We start from the raw sequence: 20,932 nt of genomic DNA, 5'->3' as shown, positions 1-20,932 counted from the left end.
CTACAGGCCACTCGTTTGAACAATGCACTGAAAAACAGAGAGCACAAGGCCTGGGAGCATCAATTAATAGCCCTAAAGAGTCGATCAGTAAACCATTAGGGGCGAAGGAACAGAGGGAGAGAGCGAGGGGGTGCAGCAATGTGGGAAGCAGAGGTCAGGAGCAAAAAGGTGCTTCATTAATGCAACTTAATTACTGCAGCACCTACTTCAAGGGTTCCTCAACTCGTAAACATCGAGTGCACCCAACTCCGACAGCACCATAACCGATTCTCATCTCAATTAGAATCCACTTACCCTCTACACCATCACAAGTCTCAATAAAACCATTCCCATGAGTACAAATATGAAATCCGGAAAAGTACAGAAAATACACCGTACCTGTCTTATCAGATGTCCTCATAAAAACCATGTCTGCTGGGACTCTCTGGTTCTGCAAAAAGGAAAACAAAAACGCGATTTAACACAAAATTGTGCAATTTTTAAAAATCCGCACGGTTACTATCCAACGTTTCACAAACACCGAAAGGTTGGGTTGGTTGGTTGAGTCGCCAAACAAAACTACAGCTTGCTCTATACGATCCAAACACGTGATTTTATTTTTATTAAATAATAGACACCCAAGTGCGTTTGCTGCCTGTCGTATCGAAAGATGGCCGTTCAGATGAAATATATGAACCACGTGGTCAATTTGTTTTGAGTGCAGAGGCTGCTGCACAAACAGAAAACATTAATATAGGAAGCAGCACAACCATGTATCGAGGAACCTCTAAAACCGGCCAAACTGCTATCCGCAGCCCAGAAAGGATTTTGTCAATAATTTTGCCAATGGCATTTCTTTTTATTTTCTGATTTAAAAGGATATTGTTGCGGTTTTGAGAACCCACACTTGTAAATATAACATCATTAAAGGTTAAAGGTAGCACCCCACAGATAAGCCACAAGCAACACGTAGGTCACCATAGGACGTCAGTTATTTCATAGTCTGTGTTTAGATAAGGCCATTCCCAATAATTGCATCTGCGTTGCGTCAAACAAATAAGAGTAGGCCATGTAGTGAAATCGTATCCGTACTGAACCCGGGTGGGGATGCTCGCTGCTCGCTGTCATTGTTGTCCCCACTAGGGGCGTGACTATAAGACCCGTTGCTGTGTCAGTGCTCCGAGACTTCTCCCTTGTGACATGTTACATCGGTAGCCTCGTTAATGGTACGCCTTTATAGAATATCTAGCTTGCTTGCATTGACTGATATGAATGGCTTTATGAGATGTCGCATCGTATGCTTATTGTGTATTTCTACTTACAGGAATGATGTGATGATCTAAATGCAATTAAACCAAACCGTTGGACTAAAAGTTGTGCGGACCTGAATGGTTTTCCACAACACTTAATTGCATTTATGATCTGCTGACATGGCTGGCAACAAGACGTTGACGGTGTCCATTTTCAGCGCCGACCCACAAGCCACGGACGGAGGCTTGCAACTCAAGCACTGGCTCAAGCAACTGGAGCATCTCTTTAATGAGCCTGATACCGCTCCGACGCCTGCCGCGAAGCTGGCAATATTACACTCAAAAATCGACTACCGGGTCTACCACTCGGTCGCTCAATGCACGACGTATGATCTTACCGTCGCGGAGCTCAAGCGGCTTTATATAAAAGAAAAAAGCCCTGTGTATGCGCGTTATTTGCTGCAGACGCGACGGCAGCAACCCAACGAGCCTATGGATCATTACGCCCAGGAGCTCCGGCAGCTCATGCTGGACAGCGCCCAGCCACGGACTCCCGAGCAGGCTAAAGATGATCGACTTTTAGATGCCTTCATAGCAGGGGTCTCCTCTCAGGAACTACGTCTCAAACTCTTGGAGAAGACCGACCTGACCTTCGCTACGGCGGTTGAGCAAGCGACGGTGTATACTGAAGCACGGATGCAATCGAACGCCTATGATCGCACGCGCCTTTTGGCGGGCACCTCACTACACGCCCGGCCGGAGAGGACCACTGACGAGGACGTGGAGCCGCCTGCTGAACTCCGGGATGCTCCGGAGGATGACCCTACCCTGACAGCTGCCGTTACGACCAGCAGACCCAAGGCCTTGCGCGGGGCCGCATGTTTTTTTTGTGGAGGGCCTCGTCATGCCCGAGTCGTGTGTCCGGCACGTGACGCTATTTGCCATTTGTGCTCGCTAAAGGGACATTACGCGAAAGTGTGCAAGAAATCGGCACGCGGCTCGCGGCCCTTCGACCCGCGCAGCCGCGGTCGCGCAGGCGCGGCAACCTTGAACGGGCTTGTAGCAGAACCCACGAGCCCAGCGCCTTACCCGTCTTCGAAGGGGAGGGCCCCTCGCTGCGGCCCGCTGGGCGCTCAGACAACCTTGACTGGCGCCACCGGAAAGCCACCACCGTCTCATTCTCCATCGGGGACAAAGGCCGCGTCCTTGGCCAAACCTCGAGCCACGCAAGGGAAGAAACAGCTTTCGAATACTACGGAAGCCTTTTGTCAAAGCGACCAAACGAAAAAGGCGATTTCGAATACTACTACGGAAGCCTTTTGTCAAAGCGACCAAACGAAAAAGGCGATTTCGAATACTACGGAAGCCTTTTGTCAAAGCGACCAAACGAAAAAGGCGATTTCGGCTACAACGGAAGCCTTTATCTGCCAGGAGTGTCAAAAGGCGATGTCAAATACTACTGAGGCCTTTTCTCATCGGATTTTGAATCGCGAAACACCGGAATGCTGGGGAAAGCCCTCTGATGACGATAATGGATTCCCCATGGTCAACGCAGACTCCGGCCACGATCGCAAAACTGCTGCTGGTGTAGGATCCACCCGCGAGGCTGGTCCGACCCATTCGGGGGGCTCAGTCCCGCTCCCAGCTGCCTCGTCTGGCCTGGCTCAAGCCCTTATTCCCCTTATGGTTGAGGGCCATTGTGTTCAGGCCTTGGTGGACACCGGATCTACGGATAGTTTTATCGACCAGCGACTTGTGCTCAGGCATGGATGGCGGATCGGGCGGTCTACACGACGGATCTTCATGGCATCCCAGGGACTCCGGCTTAGCACAAAAGGGGAATGCCGATTGAAACTAGTGCTAAAGGGACGGGTTTTCCCTGATGTACACCTTATGGTTTTACCCGCATTATGTGCTGATATTCTGCTAGGACACGATTTTCTTAAGCTGCATGGACGTCTGGTAATGGAGTTCGGTGGGCCTGACACTCTTGTTGTGGGGGCGGACGACGCGCTAACGGTGTGCGCCCTAGCGCAAATGGACGTCCGTCCACTTTCGCTGTTCCCCAATCTAACCTCCGACTGTACCCCTGTCGCGGTAAAATCGAGACGCTACTCCCGCGCGGACATGCAATTCATTGCGGACGAAACGACTCAGCTCTTGAAAGACGGCATCATAGAACCTAGTAGGTCACCGTGGCGTGCCCAGGTCTTAGTGGTGCGCAGTGAGGCCCATCGCAAACGCATGGTAATCGACTATTCCCAAACGATTAACCGCTTTACACAGCTGGATGCCTACCCCCTTCCGGGGATGGACGCGCTAGTGCAACAGGTGTCCCAGTATTCGGTCTATAGTACTCTCGATCTCCGTAGTGCGTACCACCAGATCCCTATCTCTAGGGCGGATCGTATCTATACCGCTTTCGAGTCGGGGCAGCGGTTGTACCAATTTACACGATTGCCCTTTGGGGTGACGAACGGGGTCGCTTGTTTCCAGAGGGCCATGGATGACCTCGTTGCGCGGGAGCACTTAACCGATGTTTTCGTCTACCTCGATAACCTTACGGTTTGTGGATATGACCAAGGGCACCATGACGCTAATCTGAAGCGCTTCCTTGAGGTCGCGCAACGGTATCACTTAACTATGAACGAGGATAAGTGCCGATACTCCCTACGCACCATAGATCTTCTGGGGTACACCGTGACCCATGGCTCTGTCTCTCCGGATAAGGAACGTCTGCGACCTTTGCTCGACATGGCCCCTCCCTGCGATCGGGCTTCCCTGAAACGCGCCCTTGGGCTGTTCGCCCATTACTCCAAATGGGTGCAAAATTTCTCCGCGAAACTTCGCCCCCTTGTGGCCTGCGACACCTTTCCCCTGAGTTCGGCCGCATTGACGGCCTTTGAAGGACTTAAGACCGACATCGCCCGAGCCGCCGTAGCAACCATTGACGAGAGCGGCTCGTTCGTCCTCGAAAGTGACGCCTCGGATCAGGCCATCGCGGCGACCCTCTCCCAAGGGGGACGTCCCGTGGCTTTCTTTTCACGGACTCTTACCTCCGCTGAGCGGCGGCACTCGTCCGTTGAAAAGGAAGCGTATGCGATCGTCGAGTCTATTCGGCGATGGCGCCCGTACCTACTCGGGCGGAGCTTCCAAATCATCACGGACCAGCAAAGCGTTGCGTTCATGTACGACACCTTACACGCCCAGCGCATTAAGAACGAGAAAATCACTCGCTGGCGTATCGAACTCGCCGACTTCTGTTACACCATCAAATATCGCCCAGGGAAGGATAACCAGGCCGCCGATGCCTTATCGCGCCCCACTACATGTGCTGGTATCACCTCGTTGGAGGGCCTACGGGTGCTGCATGCTACTGCGGGCCATCCCGGCGTAACGCGTTTCGCTCATTTCGTGCGGAGTGGGAATCTCCCTTACTCGATTGACGATATCCGCCGTATCTGTCGCGACTGCGCTATCTGCGCGGAAATCAAACCGCGTTTCTATAACCCCCCTATGGGGACTCTGGTGAAGGCTACACGCCCGTGGGAACGCTTGGCGATGGATTTCAAGGGCCCTTTGCCGGTGTCGAGCGGCTCTCGCTATCTGCTCACTATCGTTGATGAGTACTCACGATTCCCCTTTGCTTATATGTGCGCGGACATGACTGCTGCCACGGTGATGCGTTGCTTACAGAACTTGTTCTCAATGTTCGGTTACCCGGCCTATGTCCATACCGACCGGGGTGCAGTCTTCTTGTCTCAGGAGGTGCGCGGCTATCTGCTCCAAAACAACGTTGCGTCTAGTTACACCACGCCGTATAGACCCCAGGCTAATGGGCAGATCGAACGCTTCAACGGGATTATCTGGAGGGCCGTCATGCTCCATCTCCGGACCCACGGCCGGGGCCTCGATAAATGGGCTTGGTCGCTACCTGCGGCGTTGAACTCAATCCGGGCACTCCTGAGTACGGCAACTAACCAAACTCCCCACGAGCGTCTTTTCCACCACCCCAGGAGCTCGGGGTGTATACGGTCTTTGCCCAGTTGGCTCGCTGGGCCCGGGCCGGCCTACCTTAAACGGGCAGTTCGCGCGAGCAAGTACGACCCCCTTGTGGACAAAGTGCAGATTCTCCAGGCTAATCCTGAGCATGCTCGTGTGATGACGTCTGATGGTCGTGAGACTACTGTCTCCGTTCGTCATCTTGCCCCTTGCGGGGTCGACGACCTTAGTAGGGAATCGGACGAACCAGTCGAACCCGTCTATGAGACTATGACCTCTCCCGACGCTCCCATCGCCGACAGTCCACCGACCCTCCCCCCGTCGAGACTGCCCGGGTCCGACGACTTGGCGTTACCCCCTTCATCACCCGACCCTGTTGACGCCTCTGACACCGGGGATACAGGGTTACGAGACGCCGTACCCGGGGAATTTCGAACGCGTGCTGGCAGAGAAATTCGCCGCCCGGCCCGCTACGGTTGGGCCGACTAATACTCCGCGCCCATGCTGACGCTCACTCGCTTTTAGCCACGCGGCCGTATAATTCTGACGGGGGGTGAATGTAGTGAAATCGTATCCGTACTGAACCCGGGTGGGGATGCTCGCTGCTCGCTGTCATTGTTGTCCCCACTAGGGGCGTGACTATAAGACCCGTTGCTGTGTCAGTGCTCCGAGACTTCTCCCTTGTGACATGTTACATCGGTAGCCTCGTTAATGGTACGCCTTTATAGAATATCTAGCTTGCTTGCATTGACTGATATGAATGGCTTTATGAGATGTCGCATCGTATGCTTATTGTGTATTTCTACTTACAGGAATGATGTGATGATCTAAATGCAATTAAACCAAACCGTTGGACTAAAAGTTGTGCGGACCTGAATGGTTTTCCACAACAGGCCCCTCGTCCATTTTGCAGCTTCCCTCCAAGGGACGCCATTAAGCGCTCTCCAGTCTGTGCCCCATCGGCCCTCCCAATTTGGTGCGCTACTTTGCCAGCAGCCTTCGCTGCCCTTGGGCTCGCGCTCAACCCAGCCCGAAAAGCCATGAGGTAAAGCCCGAAAAAGGGGGCGGAGCGCCAGGATGGAGGTGCGGCCACGTCAACCAGCCATCAGGGCGGAGCCAGTAAGCCAACACCAGCCAACCAGGGCTGAGGTGAGGTCGTCTGACCGGGCGTGGTTTGGGTTTCCAGAGCGTTCGCTGGTTTGGGTTATAAAAGCGCGCAAAGCCCTTTGAAAGGACTCGAGAGTATATGCGCTTTACCAAGAGGAGGACTGATGAGAAGGACTGATGAGAAGGACTCGCTGGGGGAAAGTTGACATTCATAAAGGACTCGTTGGAGAGCGCGCTAAAGAACTCGCGTTATGAGCTTTGATTGAGGCGGCTGCTTTGGGAGGACGTGTGCGAAAAGCGCTACGTATAACCGCCAGTATACCAACCTTTCCCCGTCACGATAATTGTCCGCTACGCGCTTACGCTACGCGGAGAGCTGTCTGCCGTCCGCCTTCATCGCCTGGTACGGGTCGAGGACCGGAGCCGGACCAGAGCCTGAACACCATCGCCGGACCTTCCACCCTACCATCTGCATCCCCGCGTGAGTCTGAAGTCTGAGACCGAATCTGAGAGCGATCGGGCCCGTGTCCAGGGAATTGAATAAGACTGTCTAAGGCTGCCCTGTGTACTTTTCCTTCCTCATCCTTGTACAATGTACATTCATTTCTTTTCCTCTTCTTGTACATTGTAAATAAATTGCCTTGTTCTTTCTGGTTTCCTCTTAATCCAATCGTCCTAGTCTTTTCTCCATTGGGTAAACGTGGCACGATTAGGAACCGCTATAATCGGGTTAGTCCTAGTTAACAGCTCGGATCGCGGATTGCTATCCGCTCGGCAATATTCCATCAATATCCGTGATTCGGGCGGGAGTTATTCCCTTGCTTCACGGTCGGTGGTAGTACTTAGGTAATAGGACTAAAACTCGACCAACAACCCTATTTACCACCGACCAGAAGGAACGTGATAACTTCGGATCGCGTCGGCCAGATAAAAGGACAAGGGGATTAACCCCCTCTTGATAAGGGGAGAGCCGACGTTTCTGAGATCCGCAACAATATATTACGTTCTGAATCAAAAACAAAGGTTCTGTAATATTAACAGTGAAATAAAGAATTGTAGAGATCAAATATATTTGTCAATTTCAACTTATTTTTAGAGAAAATTGTGTTATATGAAAAAAGTGCAAGGGTGCCAATATTTTTGGCCACGACTGTACATACATACATAAATACATACACACTGTTACGGATTCGGCCCTAATTATTGTTGGTATTATTATTATTGTTGGTTCTCAGTAAGGGTTATTGTGGTTAAAAGGTTTAAAAGCGCTCCTGGTAAAATGTGGCCGGAAATCCGGATCGCGACCCGGAAGAGAAACGGCGCGAAAGAAGAGGAAGAGGCGTGGAAAAGAAGGAAAAAGGATCTTGGTGGAAGCTCGGTACCAAGCGGTCGAGCGGGCAGTGCGAGTGAACTTTGAGGCCTTGAAAGGAAGTTCGTGCGATAGGTGACATTGCCGGAGTGCTGTTGAGCCTGCGTAGTCGGGTATCTACATTGAGGGTCCGGAGTGTCCTTGCCTGGAAGCCCGCTCGAGTGAGAGCCTTCCGCCATTTCGCCATGTGCGTTACCTTCAGTGAAAAGGTTTTTGTCGCGTCGGCCGGGCATTATTCCCCGGTGGGTTGCCGGGGACAGCTGTGCAAGAAAGTGGCTTTTGAGGATTATAAGGAGACTCGCTGATTGAACCGCAAACGTGTACGTCGGAGTGCGTCTTTGGGAGGTTTCCCATTCCACCGCTATTGTGCTGGGTGTTGGACCACGTGACCTATGGGTTGCTTCGATCGTCCACACCTCAATTGATTGTGATCGGACATTGATCCAACGATCGCTGGAGCGAATCGACTTCGCCTTGGAGGGGTACAGAGACATTGAGGGAGTGCTGTGAGTTTGGGTTAAAGGAATATATAAGGTGGTACCATCTTGAAATAGTGATTGTAGGGCAAATTGCTATTATTATTATTTGTGTCATGATTCCGTTGTGATTTATAATATATTATTGTTTGTTCATAACCCTTGGTGTGGTCTCATTATTGATTTGATTGATGGATTTCAACCAAGGATAACATATCTTTCTGCCAGGGACCCTCTCGGGGTTCGGAGGTTTACCGAGACCAGGGGATAGGGGAGGACCCCGTAACAACACATATACATACATAAATACATACACACATATACATACACACACATAAACATACATAAATACATACACACATATACATACATAAATACATACACACATACATACACACACACACATATACATACATAAATACATACACACATATACATACATAAATACATACAAACATATACATACATAAATACATACACACACATACATACATAAATACATACACACATATACATACATAAATACATACACACATATACATACATAAATACAAACACACATATACATACATAAATACATACACACATATACATACATAAATACATACACACATATACATACATAAATACATACACACATATACATACATAAATACATACACACATATACATACATAAATACATACACACATATACATTCATAAATACATACACACATATACATACATACACACATATACATACATAAATACATACGCACATATACATACATAAATACATACACACATATACATACATATACATAAATACATGCACACATATACATACATAAATACAAATACATAAATAAATACACACAAACACACACAAACACACACACACACACACACACACACACACACACACACACACACACACACACACACACACACACACACACACACACACACACACACACACACACACACACACACACACACACACACATCTCCATGTGAGGTTCGACCATCATTTAAACAAGTCTGACTTTGGGGAATACGACTTGTTCAAAAACATTACCAAATGAAAATAAAAAGAACCAACTCGTGAACGCCATATATTGGCATTTGTTGAGCCTGTCCTTCCCACACAGATTCTTGCATCCTCACGATGCGATCCCACAAAGCACCACGCACCTTAAAACGCTCACGATGCGATCCCACAAAACACCACGCACCTCACAATGCAGGTCCGCTCAATAAAGCCGACAAGCGAAGGCCGCGAACATAAAGCACCGTTATCGTAAACGTTTTATGGAAAGATCATTTTGCGATTAAAAATGTCAGTGTCAATGCTGCAATATAATTACCCATGGCGTGAGCAGTCCCATAATTACGCCTTGACGGCATTAGATGCATCGTGTAATATCAGAGATAACGGGGGCACAGAGTATAATGTTAAACAGAGCGGTGCATGACGGCGCTTGTCAATAGTCATTACGGTTATCCCCAATCCAAAGGACTCATTGCTATCCGGCCCACAAATCGTGGCTAAAACAATAACACAACTGTCCCTTTAATCAAAAGCAATTTCCAAAACTCATGTCCGACTCTAATATGACAGGCAAATTAGTGCAAAATGTCAATTGGGAATGTCTTTGGTAATTTTAGATTCGTTATTGTTTCCATTAAAACCGTAATTGTTCTGCTAAAATGGAGGCACGTTTAGAACACGGCGACGAGGCTCCGATGCACAAAAGAGAAATAATAAAGAAATACATTTCGGATTGCATTTCATGTCAGAGCAGCAGGAAAAAAAAAAGGATTTGGGGGTCGAGTCTTTGTTCGTCGTGGAAACGATTATTGCAAAGCACGACAAAACACGTCAAAATGGATAAATAAACGAGGCTTCAAGCAAACCTACAAAGATTCACCGCAATGTAGTAAAACGAAAAGCATTCATCAAATACGCTCCTCAACAATCAACTCGAGGTGACGATGGTGGTTTGACCCAGTTGTCAAAAGTCCCATTCGATGGAATGGCGGAGAAATGATAAAAGTGGGCACTTCCAACATGGCGAATTCAGGCCATCGTCATGATCATCCTACATGGTACAACTTCACAAAAAGAGTTAGCAAAATAAATTTAAAAAGATCCTTTTAAATCAGGGAGAGAGATAAGCATGGCCTTTAAATATACTATTCATCTTCATCTATCTTCTTCTTCTATTTTATCTATCTATCTATATATATAAAAGAAAGTTTTTGTTTGTTTGATTGTTTGTCTGCATGCGCTAATCTCCTGAACGGTGAAAGATAGGAGGAAACCTCTAAAACAAAAAATGTCGGGACGGGCCTCTGGAAGGTTATAGGCTAGGTGGTGAGGCCGGTCGAGGCCGCCTCGGCCAGGCTGGGTCCATTTCGCAATTAAAAGCTGAGCTGAATTATAGCAGTCAATCTTCTACGGCCGCGAGTAAAAGCTGAATTATAGTAGTCAATCTTCTACAGCCGCGAGTAAAAGCTGAATTATAGTAGTACATTCATTCAAAAATAACTAAAAATGTCGGGACGGGCCCCGGGACGGTTACAGGCTCGGTGGCGAGTCCAGTCGAGGCCGCTTCGGCCGAGCTGGGCCCATTTCGCAATTAAAAGCTGAGCTGAATTATTCTAGTCAATCTTCTACGGTCACGAGTAAAAACTGAATTATAGTAGTCAATCTTCTACGGCCGTGGGGAAAAACTGAATTATAGTAGTAAATTCATTCAAAAATAACTAAAAATGTCGGGACGGGCCCCAGGAAGGTTATAGGCTAGGTGGCGAGACCGGTCGAGGCCGCCTCGGCCAGGCTGGGCCCATTTCCCAATTAAAAGCTGAGCTGAATTACAGTAGTCAATCTTCTACGGCCGCAAGTAAAAGCTAAATTATGGTAGTAAATTCATTCAAAAAGAACCAAAAATGACGGGACGGGCCCCGGGAAGGTTATCGGCTAGGTGGCGAGGCCGGTCGAGGCCGCTTCGGCCGGGCTGGGCCCATTTCACAATTAAAAGCTGAGCTGAATTATAGTAGTCAATCTTCTACGGCCGCGAGTAAAAGCTGAATTATAGTAGTAAATTCATTCAAAAAGAACCCGGGCAACGCCGCGTGCATTCGGCTGGTATAAAATAAATAAAATAAATACACATTGATGACTGGCTCCTTATAATCTCACCTTCTCAACGAGGACGAGATCACCAACTTGAATGTCTGAGCTTTTAACATTAACAATCCCTGAAACAAAAACAAGGAAAGCAATGTCAGTCAGGAGGGGATGTTATATTACAGATAGAAATTCATGTGACCAGGAAGGCATCGCCACAGATGCCATGTTAAAACAGGGACGAGGAGTGGTGTATGGTGGGGTGTGGTTATCGAGACGATGCGGGTCGTTTATAGAAACCTCGTGTGGTGAGTTTGCTGTACAGCTGAGAATTCATCTCCTTGTCTCGTTTGAATCGGCGATACTCATCTAGGGCTTCACGACACATCGTCGCGGCCAAAACAAACCCCTACGGGACACACAAGAGAGACAGTGGGGTACTCCAAACATACCAGTCGATATAGAACCTAAAAGTTGCCGCACAAATTCCTTTAAAACAAAATAAATAAAACTACAGCTTCGGAAAAGCTGTTCTCATAATATTGTAAGACAGCATTGTTTTGTGTTGATGAAATGGGGAGGAAGAGGGAGAGGAGGGGGAGGAGGAGGAAGAGGATGCCGACGAGGACATAGATGAGGAGGATGAGGATGAGAAGAAGGGAAAGGAGGAGGAGGAGGAGGAGGAGGAGGAGGAGGAGAAAATATAAAGAAATATTATGGTGCGTTATACTAACCAGTGGTGTCCAGTATGTGTACAAGTAACCAATCTTCAACTCTTCAATAAACTGAGAGCAGGAAACGATGAGGAAGTAAAGATTGAGAAAGAACTTGAACTGCTGGAATAGCACCTAAACGAAAGGCAAATGGGAGAAACATTTAAAGTGTGTATGAAGATGCGGAAGAGCAGCACCACGACCCAAAAGGTTGACAACACAAACTGCTTTCAGTTGAGAAGATACATATTAAAACATTGACACACCATCAATTAATACTGCTGTATAACGATAGCATAGTAGAACGAGGACGTTAGAAATTGAAATAAAGAGGCTATAACTTGGTCAACAACCCAGCCACATGACCCCCTCCCCACCCACTCTTGCATGTGACAGTTACCAGGTAAGAATCCTCACAAACGGTACCGAAGACTACACACAAAGTATGTTGGTAAACACAGACTTTACAGTTAGCACGGTACATGATCAAAATGTTGCTACCACGACCACCAACGCTGCTGTCCATTGGCTCATCATCTTCATCTGACTCTTCAATATAATTTCTCATATTAACCTCCATAGTGTTAATTGGATGTACAAATGTGTGAGAGACAAAGACAGAGAGACAGAGAGAGAGACAGAGACAGAGACAGAGACAGAGAGAGAGAGAGACAGACACATGTACATACAGAGACATACAGAGATAGAGAGGGACAGAGAGAGAGACAGAGAGAGAGACAGAGAGAGAGACAGAGAGAGAGGGAGAGACAGAGAGAGACGGAGAGAGAGAGAGAGAGAGACAGAGAGAGAGAGAGAGAGACAGAGAGAGAGAGAGAGAGAGAGAGAGAGAGAGAGAGAGAGAGAGAAAGAGAGAAAGAGAGAAAGACAAAAACACATACATACAGAGACATACAGAGATAGAGAGGGACAGATGTGGGGAGAGAGAGTGAGAGGGTGAGAGGGTGAGAGCGTGAGAGAGTGAGAGGGGTGAGAGCGTGAGAGAGTGAGAGGGTGAGAGGGTGAGAGGGTGAGAGGGTGAGAGAATGAGAGAGTGAAAGAGAGAGTGAGACAAAGAGAGAGACAGAAAGAGAGACAGACAGAAAGAGAGACAGACAGAAAGAGAGACAGACAGAAAGAGAGACAGACAGAAAGAGAGACAGACAGAAAGAGAGACAGACAGAAAGAGAGACAAACAGAAAGAGAGACAGACAGAAAGAGAGACAGACAGAAAGAGAGACAGACAGAAAGAGAGACAGACAGAAAGAGAGACAGACAGAAAGAGAGACAGACAGAAAGAGAGACAGACAGAAAGAGAGACAGACAGAAAGAGAGACAGACAGAAAGAGAGACAGACAGAAAGAGAGACAGACAGAAAGAGAGACAGACAGAAAGAGAGACAGACAGACACAGAAAGAGAGACAGACAGACAGAAAGAGAGACAGACAGACAGAAAGAGAGACAGACAGAGAGACAGACAGAGAGAGACGCGCTACGAGGTTCCTTCCATCGCCTGCTGCCATCTTCGCGGGACGTGCTGGGACCATGGAGGGCCAGACAGGGCCGTTCCTGGACGACCACGTCGACGCGTTTGGCGGAACATCAACCCATCTGCAATTCCCTGTGTCAGTGCGATGGGCCCAAGTCCGGGTGATAAGATAAGACTGTAAGTGCTGCTCTGTGTCCCGATCACTGTATATACGTGTGGGAATAATTAAACCTGTGTTCTTCCTTTTTCCATTCGATCGTTCCTGTGGTTTCCTCATTGGCTAAGCGTGGTACTAATAGAACCGCTCGAATCGGGTTCCATTACCTAAACTGCACGGACCACGTGGTACTCAATTCGCTCGGCATTCCCAAACCACACGTGGCTCGTGCGAGGCTTGCTTCCTCGCTTCCGTGGCGGCGCATGGAATTAGGTACGAGCGAGAGTTGGTCCCGAAACCCTACTTTGCGTTTGCCCGGAAGGGACGTTTCAAGTCTCGGTTCCGTCAAGCCCAGAAAGAACAAGGGGATTAATCCCCCCTTGGTAAGGGGAAGAAGGGCGGCGGAGAACCGTAACTATATATATATGTATGTATGTATGTATGTATGTATGTATGTATGTATGTATGTATGTGTGTATGTATATATATATATATATATATTATATATATACATAGGTGGGCGCGATTCGGAAAATTTTAAGTCCGCTTACCGCTTATCCGCTCCGCCAGCCCGTGTAGTCCGATTCGCTTATCCGCTTCAGCGGCCGAAAATCTTAGTCCGCTTACCGCTTATCCGCTTCGATTCGATTTTTTTAAAGCGCTTCGACGTTTTTAAAGCGATTTTTGACGTTTCTAAAGGGAATTTAATGCTTTTTAAGCCTAAATAGCCATTTCTAACTACTACAAAGACAAACAAAGCTTTTAAGATCAAAAATATACATTTTTATTTAAATAAAATTTATTCAAAATTTATTGAAATAAAGTTTTCCACTCGACTCTACTCTACTCTACAGTTAATTTAAATATAATTTTAATATATGCAAGTAACATTAAAGAAAAATCAATTTGCCCATCCTTTCTTTGACAAGAGAGTCTACTAGTCAACAGACTAGCAGTCTGTTGACTAGTCCTCGTCTTCCTCCTCCACCTCCACCTCGTGGGCCTTCTTGAGGATTTGGAGGTTGCCCTTCATGAAGACGAGGGCCTCGAAGTTCGGTGCAGCCAGGGCCGACCTCTTAGGCCTGAGGATGTCCGACCCGTAGCTGAACACGCGCTCGACCGAGGCAGAGCTCGGGAGCGGCGTGTTATGCCTGAGAAATAGAGTTACCCAAGCATCACAGAACTCGAGCGGGAAGAGATTGGGCGAGAGCTGTAACGTTTGGTTATTCAGACACAAACAAGTCAACAAGATGGCGGGCCAACGGACTGCCGTTTATTCGTCATGGTGTCGTGAACATGCCGTAAACCATGACGTGAACATAACGTCATGATGTAATGCGTTATGTTACAACCATGTCGTAAACCATGACGTGAACATAACGTTATGATATAATGCGTTATGTCGCAAGAGCCGAGTTGTTAGGGTTTCACTTATTATTCACTTAAATAAATATTCACAATTCTAGAGTAACGGCTCAGGCTAACAGCTGATTTGGCGAATCGTGATGCGCTTTAATTTTTCGGTAGTCCGCTTACGCTTATCGGCTTCGGTTTCCGGGGGTTGTTCCGATTCGCTTATCCGCTTCGAAAACATTCGTCCGCTGCAGCGGATAAGCGGATAAGCGGACTTTCGAAGCGGACCGCCCACCTTTGTATATATATATAATCGTTAGATTAAATAAGACGCGGACGTAGCTTCAGGACATCGATCTTTAATTGTCGACAAGCTTTCGACCAACAAAGGTCTTCTTCTGAGTCAGCCCCAAGTTCAACGGAAGTTCCGTTGAACTTGGGGCTGACTCAGAAGAAGACCTTTGTTGGTCGAAAGCTTGTCGACAATTAAAGATCGACGTCCTGAAGCTACGTCCGCGTCTTATTTAATCTAACGATTATATATTCAATACAAATGAGACGCCCTGCTCGTACTTTGGAGTTTCTACTATTTCTTACAGTTATATATATATATATATATATATATATATATATATATATATATATATATATGTATATATATATATATATATATATATATATATATATATATATATATATATATATATATATATACATACATACATACAGGGTGATTGAAAAGTAACTCCCTATTTTAAAATATTGTTGCGGAGATGAGGACTGTATATTTTTTGATTGTGTGCTGTACTATTATTATTATTGTTTATTCTGCGCCCCCCTACCTCCGGAGCTGTGTAAAGGTGAAAGGGCATCCCATAATTAGTCCACAAGCATACACATCAGCCAAATAATAGAATACCCCTGTTGATAGTTATCTCTTATTCTGTGTTTTAGAGTAAGGCTGTGTCTCCCATTAATTAAAGTACTCCATTGCACCAGTGAAAGAGAATAGATCCCCTTTCCTTCCCATCCTCAAAATCTCCATTTCCTTTTACATCCCCTTCCGTCATTGCCGGGCCTCGATTGCCGAATTACCTCCCCTCCAATAACCGCCATTGAACATGTGCTCGAATCGGAGAAGAAAGGCGTGCCCGCCCGTCGTCATCAAGGGCGGAGCCAGAGGGTCGCGCGACCAACCAGGGCCGAGGTGAGCACCCCGATGGGCGTGTCCAAAAGGCCGGCGGCTTAATCGCCGGAGGCGCTATAAAAGGCGCGCACGCAAGAAGCAAGTGAGTTGGTCGTGGAGAGAGTCGTGAGGAGTCAGTCAGTGGAGTCGGTAGTCAGTTGGTTGCGTTGGTTGCGGTGAGGAGTCGGTGGTGGTGGTCAGTTGGTTGCGTTGAGGAGTCGGTGGTAAAGAGTGAGTGGACCAAGAACGAGTTGAGGGTTTGGACCAGACGAGTCGGACAAGGCCTGGCAAAGCACGCGACGTACACAGCAGCCACAACAGCAGCTTGGGGGCCTGAACGGCGGTTTGGAGCAGGGCCGTGAAGGAACGGCGGCTGCTCAACGCGCCGGTTGTGCTGCAGGACCCCCTTGGACTTTCCTCTCCCTCCAGCCATCCACCTCCTGCCTTTCCATCCTTCTTGTGTACGTGAGTTTGTTCTGTTTGTTCTGTCCTGGGTTAATTAAGCTTGTGTAGGTAAGCTAAAGATTTCACTGTGTCACCTGCGTCTTATGTGCTTGTAAATAAACGTGACTGCTTTCTTTTTGCTTGTGTGTAAATAGTCAATAAATTCAGTAGTATTTCCAAACCTTTCTTTGCCTTCGTTTTCCTCTTTGCATTCGTCGTCTTTGTCTTTTCCCTATTGACTAGCTGCGGTGCGATCCGGCCAACGTTTGGGTGGAATCGGGTGAGTCGGGGATCCTGTAACGGTCGCGGTTGGACCATCCGCTCGGCCCATCATAACATCTAAACCGCGATCAGTAACAATATTTAGAAATTATTTATTTATTGTAATATTTTTCTCACATTTTTTGTTTGTTCCTTAATGTATGAGAATTTAATCTGTCTTGGTTTTTTTTCAGATTATGTTTTGTTTGAAATTCGGAAGCCCTACAAACATGGCCGGACGTCTTACCCTGCAGGAGCGTGCCCAGCTCGCGGCACGTTACGAAGTTTGGAAATCCGTTGTTCAAGTGCAAAGATGGTGGAGGACCATTAAAGGAGCACATGCTCAAGTTGAGGCAAAGACGATCAAGAATTGTCATGCAAAACTCATGGCTACAGGATCTGTATCTGATACTCGAAGAAGCGGTCGCCCTTCCAAGTCCTGTGGCCCGGAGACAGTGCAAGCAGTTCAAGAAATGTTTACACATAGCCCAAGAAAGTCAATTCGACAAGCAGCAAGGGAAAGTGGGCTCTCCTTTCACACAGTACGAACTGTGCTCAAAAAGGAGCTTAAATGGCATGCTTGGAAGCCGCACTACTGTCAAGCACTCTCTGCTGAAGACTGCGACATTCGCATGGAGTTTGGGGAGGTGATGCTGGCTTGGTATGAAGTTTGGTCTGATCTCTTTAAAAATATCCTCTGGTCTGATGAAGCGGTATTTCATATCGGTGGGTTTGTGAACCGTCACAACTGCTATTACTGGGCAGGAGAAGATCCTCGTGTTATTTCTGAAAAAACGCAATATCGGCCCAAGGTAACGGTGTGGTGTGGAATGACCAGAAAGGATTGTAGGTCCCTTAATTCTTCGCGATACCATGAATGCCAAAAGGTACCTCACCATGCTGCAAGATGAAATCTGGCCAATTATCAGTGCTTCGGAGAATGTTGAAGATTTGATTTTCATGCAAGATGGCGCTCCTCCACATTTTGCTATTGTTGTTCGTGAATGGCTGAATGCCCACTTCCCTGGGAGATGGATGGGTCATCGTGGTCCGTATGAGTGGCCAGCCAGGAGCCCTGACTTAACACCATGTGACTTTTTTCTTTGGGGTTGGGTAAAAGAGCAAGTCTACTGAACCAAACCAACGACTTTGGAAGAACTTGAAGGGCGAATACGAGAAGTTATGTCTTCCATCCCACAAGAGTTCCTGGTGAAATCAGTTGACGCGGTTCCCGGGCGGCTTGAGAAGCTGGTGGCGAATTCTGGTGCCCATATCGAATTTTAAATAAAACTTCATGCTGTACGCTTTCTTCTTATATCCATTTCTTGAAAACATTATAGTTAAGAAATAAATTATAAGTATTTTAAAATAGGGAGTTACTTTTCAATCACCCTGTGTGTGTGTGTGTGTGTGTGTGTGTGTGTGTATATGTATGTATATATATATATATATATATATATATATATATATATATATATATATATATATATATATATATATATATATATATATATATATATATATATATATATATATATATATATACAGTGGAACCTTGACTTACGAGTTTAATTCGTTCTGTGACCGAGCTCGTAACTCAAATTGCTCGTTTCTCAAATCAAATTTCCCCATTAAAATGCATTGAAATGCTATTAATCCGTTCCAGCCCGCCAAAAACCACACCAATTTTTTTTAATATATATATATAAAAATATCTCGCGCTTTATATTTCACCTGTATGCAGCATACAAGCTGGCAGGATCGCCTGGACTGGAGGTACGCACACTTGACTCTGAAGTCTAAACTGTCCAGCCTGGGTTTGAATCCCGACCCAGCTATAACCTGTCATGGGTGAATCACAGGCAGGGTGATTCATCAATGTGTGTACCGCTAAACTGGGCGCCCCGTTTGCGTCCCATTAGTTGTTGGATGTTAAGGATCTCACCGTGTTTTCCACAAAGAGAAGGCGAGCTATCGCCGGCACTCTGAACAAGTTGACGGCAGAGATACTGTACTTGCACGGCAAGATAACCACGTGTCGCACGATCTCTTGTCATGGTCCACAAGATTATCACAGAGAGGTGCAGCTTCCAGCGTTTCGAGATCTGATCCAGGCCTATCCAACGAGACCGGTCCCAGCGTTCTAGGCCCGGTGGTTGTCTCAGACGGACCCGACAACGGCAGTGTTCGTTTTAACTCGATTCGATTCGAGCGCCGACGTGCCGGCGAACAAAACCGGTCATATCTTTTGAACGCGTGGCTCGATCTTTACAAAATAAACTTTTTCTTGAAGGCCTGAACCGTGCGCTCAAAACGATACCGAGTTTGACCCTGAGAGAGCCGTTTTGCGCCGGCAAAGGCGCCTTGTGTGACGTGAGGACCATGTCGTGCTGCATAGATTATCATAAATTATCATATCATTATCGGCGGCGGTATATATCATTAGCGCTATACGACAGAGATACTGTACGTGCACGTCAAGATAACCACGTGACCGGAGCCCACCTGGCGGCGGAAACTCAAAATAACCGAAATGCGAAAACTAAAATGCAGCGCTATACTACGACAGAGATACTGTACGTGCACGGCAAGATAACCACGTGACCGGGTGGCGAAAGCTCGTAACTTGGATCTCGGCTCGCATCTCAAAGCAATAAACTGCCAGAGTGACGGCTCGTATCTCGAAAAACTCGTAAGTTGGGGCACTCGTAAGTCGAGGTTCCACTGTATATATATTGTTCTGGATATGAGAATGTTTTTTTTTTGTTGTTGTTGTTATTGTGTAAATTGTTGTTAAAATATCGCCCTCCTTACTCCAGTGTTGTATAAAGGTCAAAGGGCGTTCCTGTAGTTAGTTCCATAAAGCATACATGAAGGACACCATAATATCCCTGTTCAGTAGTTTATTTCCTTATTATGTGTATTAGGGTAAGGCCTTGTCTTCCATTAAGATGACACTCCATTGCACCAGGTGAAATAAGAGTAGATTCCGTTCACATTCCATTTTCGTCAATTGCCATTCGCATTGCCAACTACAATTGCCGCCATTAAGCATGTGCTCAGCTCGGGGAAGAAGGGCGTGCCCGCCCATCGTCATCAAGGGTGGAGTCAGAGGGCCTGTGCCCACCAATCAGGGCCGAAGCGAGCTCACCGAGGGGCGTGTCCTGAAGGCCGGCGGCTTGATCGCCTGAGGCGCTATAAAAGCGCACGCGCAAGAGCTGAATGCGTGGTTGGACCAAGCGAGAGACGTGCAAAGAGAGGTGCGTCAGAGAGTTGGCAGTACACAAGCAGCGCAAGCATTGAGAGAAGGAGTCCTGAGAGCAAGTATTGAGAGAGAGTCCTGAGAGCAAGCAAGAGGAGTACCACGAGCAGTACCAGCAGCTTTAAACTCCACCAGGCAGCTTTAACTCGACCGGCGGAGCTCGTCCCGCGGCAGCTCGCACGACCGCAGTTTGGGCGTTGACGGCGGTGCCGACCGTGGCCGCGGAGGAACGGAGCTGCCGCTCCCGGCCCGACCGTGACCCAGTTCCAGTGGACCTTCCTCTCCCTCCAGCCATCCACCTCCTGCCATTCCTATCATCATTCCCCACATGAGTTTGTCTTTGTTTGTTCTGTCCCTGGGTATTAATTAAGCCTGTATAGTTAAGCTAAGTTTCGCTGTCGCCTTGCCTCTTCTGTAAATTATTTTATTATCTTTCCTTCTCCTTGGTTATTTTGGTCTTGTAAATAGTAAATAAATTATATTTGTATTCCTTACCCGTTGTCTTTCTTCTTCTTCACATCCTTCGCTTTAGTCTTTTCCCCATTGAATATCTGTGGCGCGATTCGGCCAACGTTCAGGAATCGGGTTAACTGTTAGGGCCGCGGTGCCATCCGCTCGGCAAACCAACATCTTATCCGCGGTCCGTAACAATTGGTGTCGGGAGCGAGATTGGACCCGAAGCGCGCTTAACGCGCTCAAAATTACGAGCAGCTGAAATTTGTTTTAAAGAAAAACCTGAATTTTGAAATCGCGCCATGGATAGTCAAGGCGAT

General features: G+C 47.3%; 1 protein-coding gene across 6 annotated transcripts in view; it reads right to left on the bottom strand.

Annotated features, from left to right (window-relative positions):
• The window catches only part of LOC137434862 (putative phospholipid-transporting ATPase IIB), a 223,291-nt gene that overhangs the window by 63,758 nt on the left and 138,601 nt on the right, over positions 1–20,932 (bottom strand). For all 6 annotated transcript variants that reach the window (XM_078785002.1, XM_078784998.1, XM_078785000.1 and 3 more), the window contains 4 exons: positions 12,032–12,145; positions 11,598–11,706; positions 11,370–11,428; positions 379–430 (listed from right to left, as the gene is read on the bottom strand). In XM_078785002.1, the coding sequence (XP_078641128.1) occupies positions 379–430; positions 11,370–11,428; positions 11,598–11,706; positions 12,032–12,145 (334 nt within the window). The remainder of the gene's footprint in view (positions 1–378; positions 431–11,369; positions 11,429–11,597; positions 11,707–12,031; positions 12,146–20,932) is intronic.

The sequence above is a fragment of the Myxine glutinosa genome, chromosome 9 (genome assembly GCF_964187855.1).
Source record: "Myxine glutinosa chromosome 9, kmMyxGlut1.1, whole genome shotgun sequence".
In the NCBI taxonomy this organism is placed as follows: Eukaryota; Metazoa; Chordata; class Myxini; order Myxiniformes; family Myxinidae; genus Myxine; species Myxine glutinosa.
Note: the sequence above shows the minus strand (reverse complement) of the source record. Positions and strands in the feature narration are given on the sequence as shown.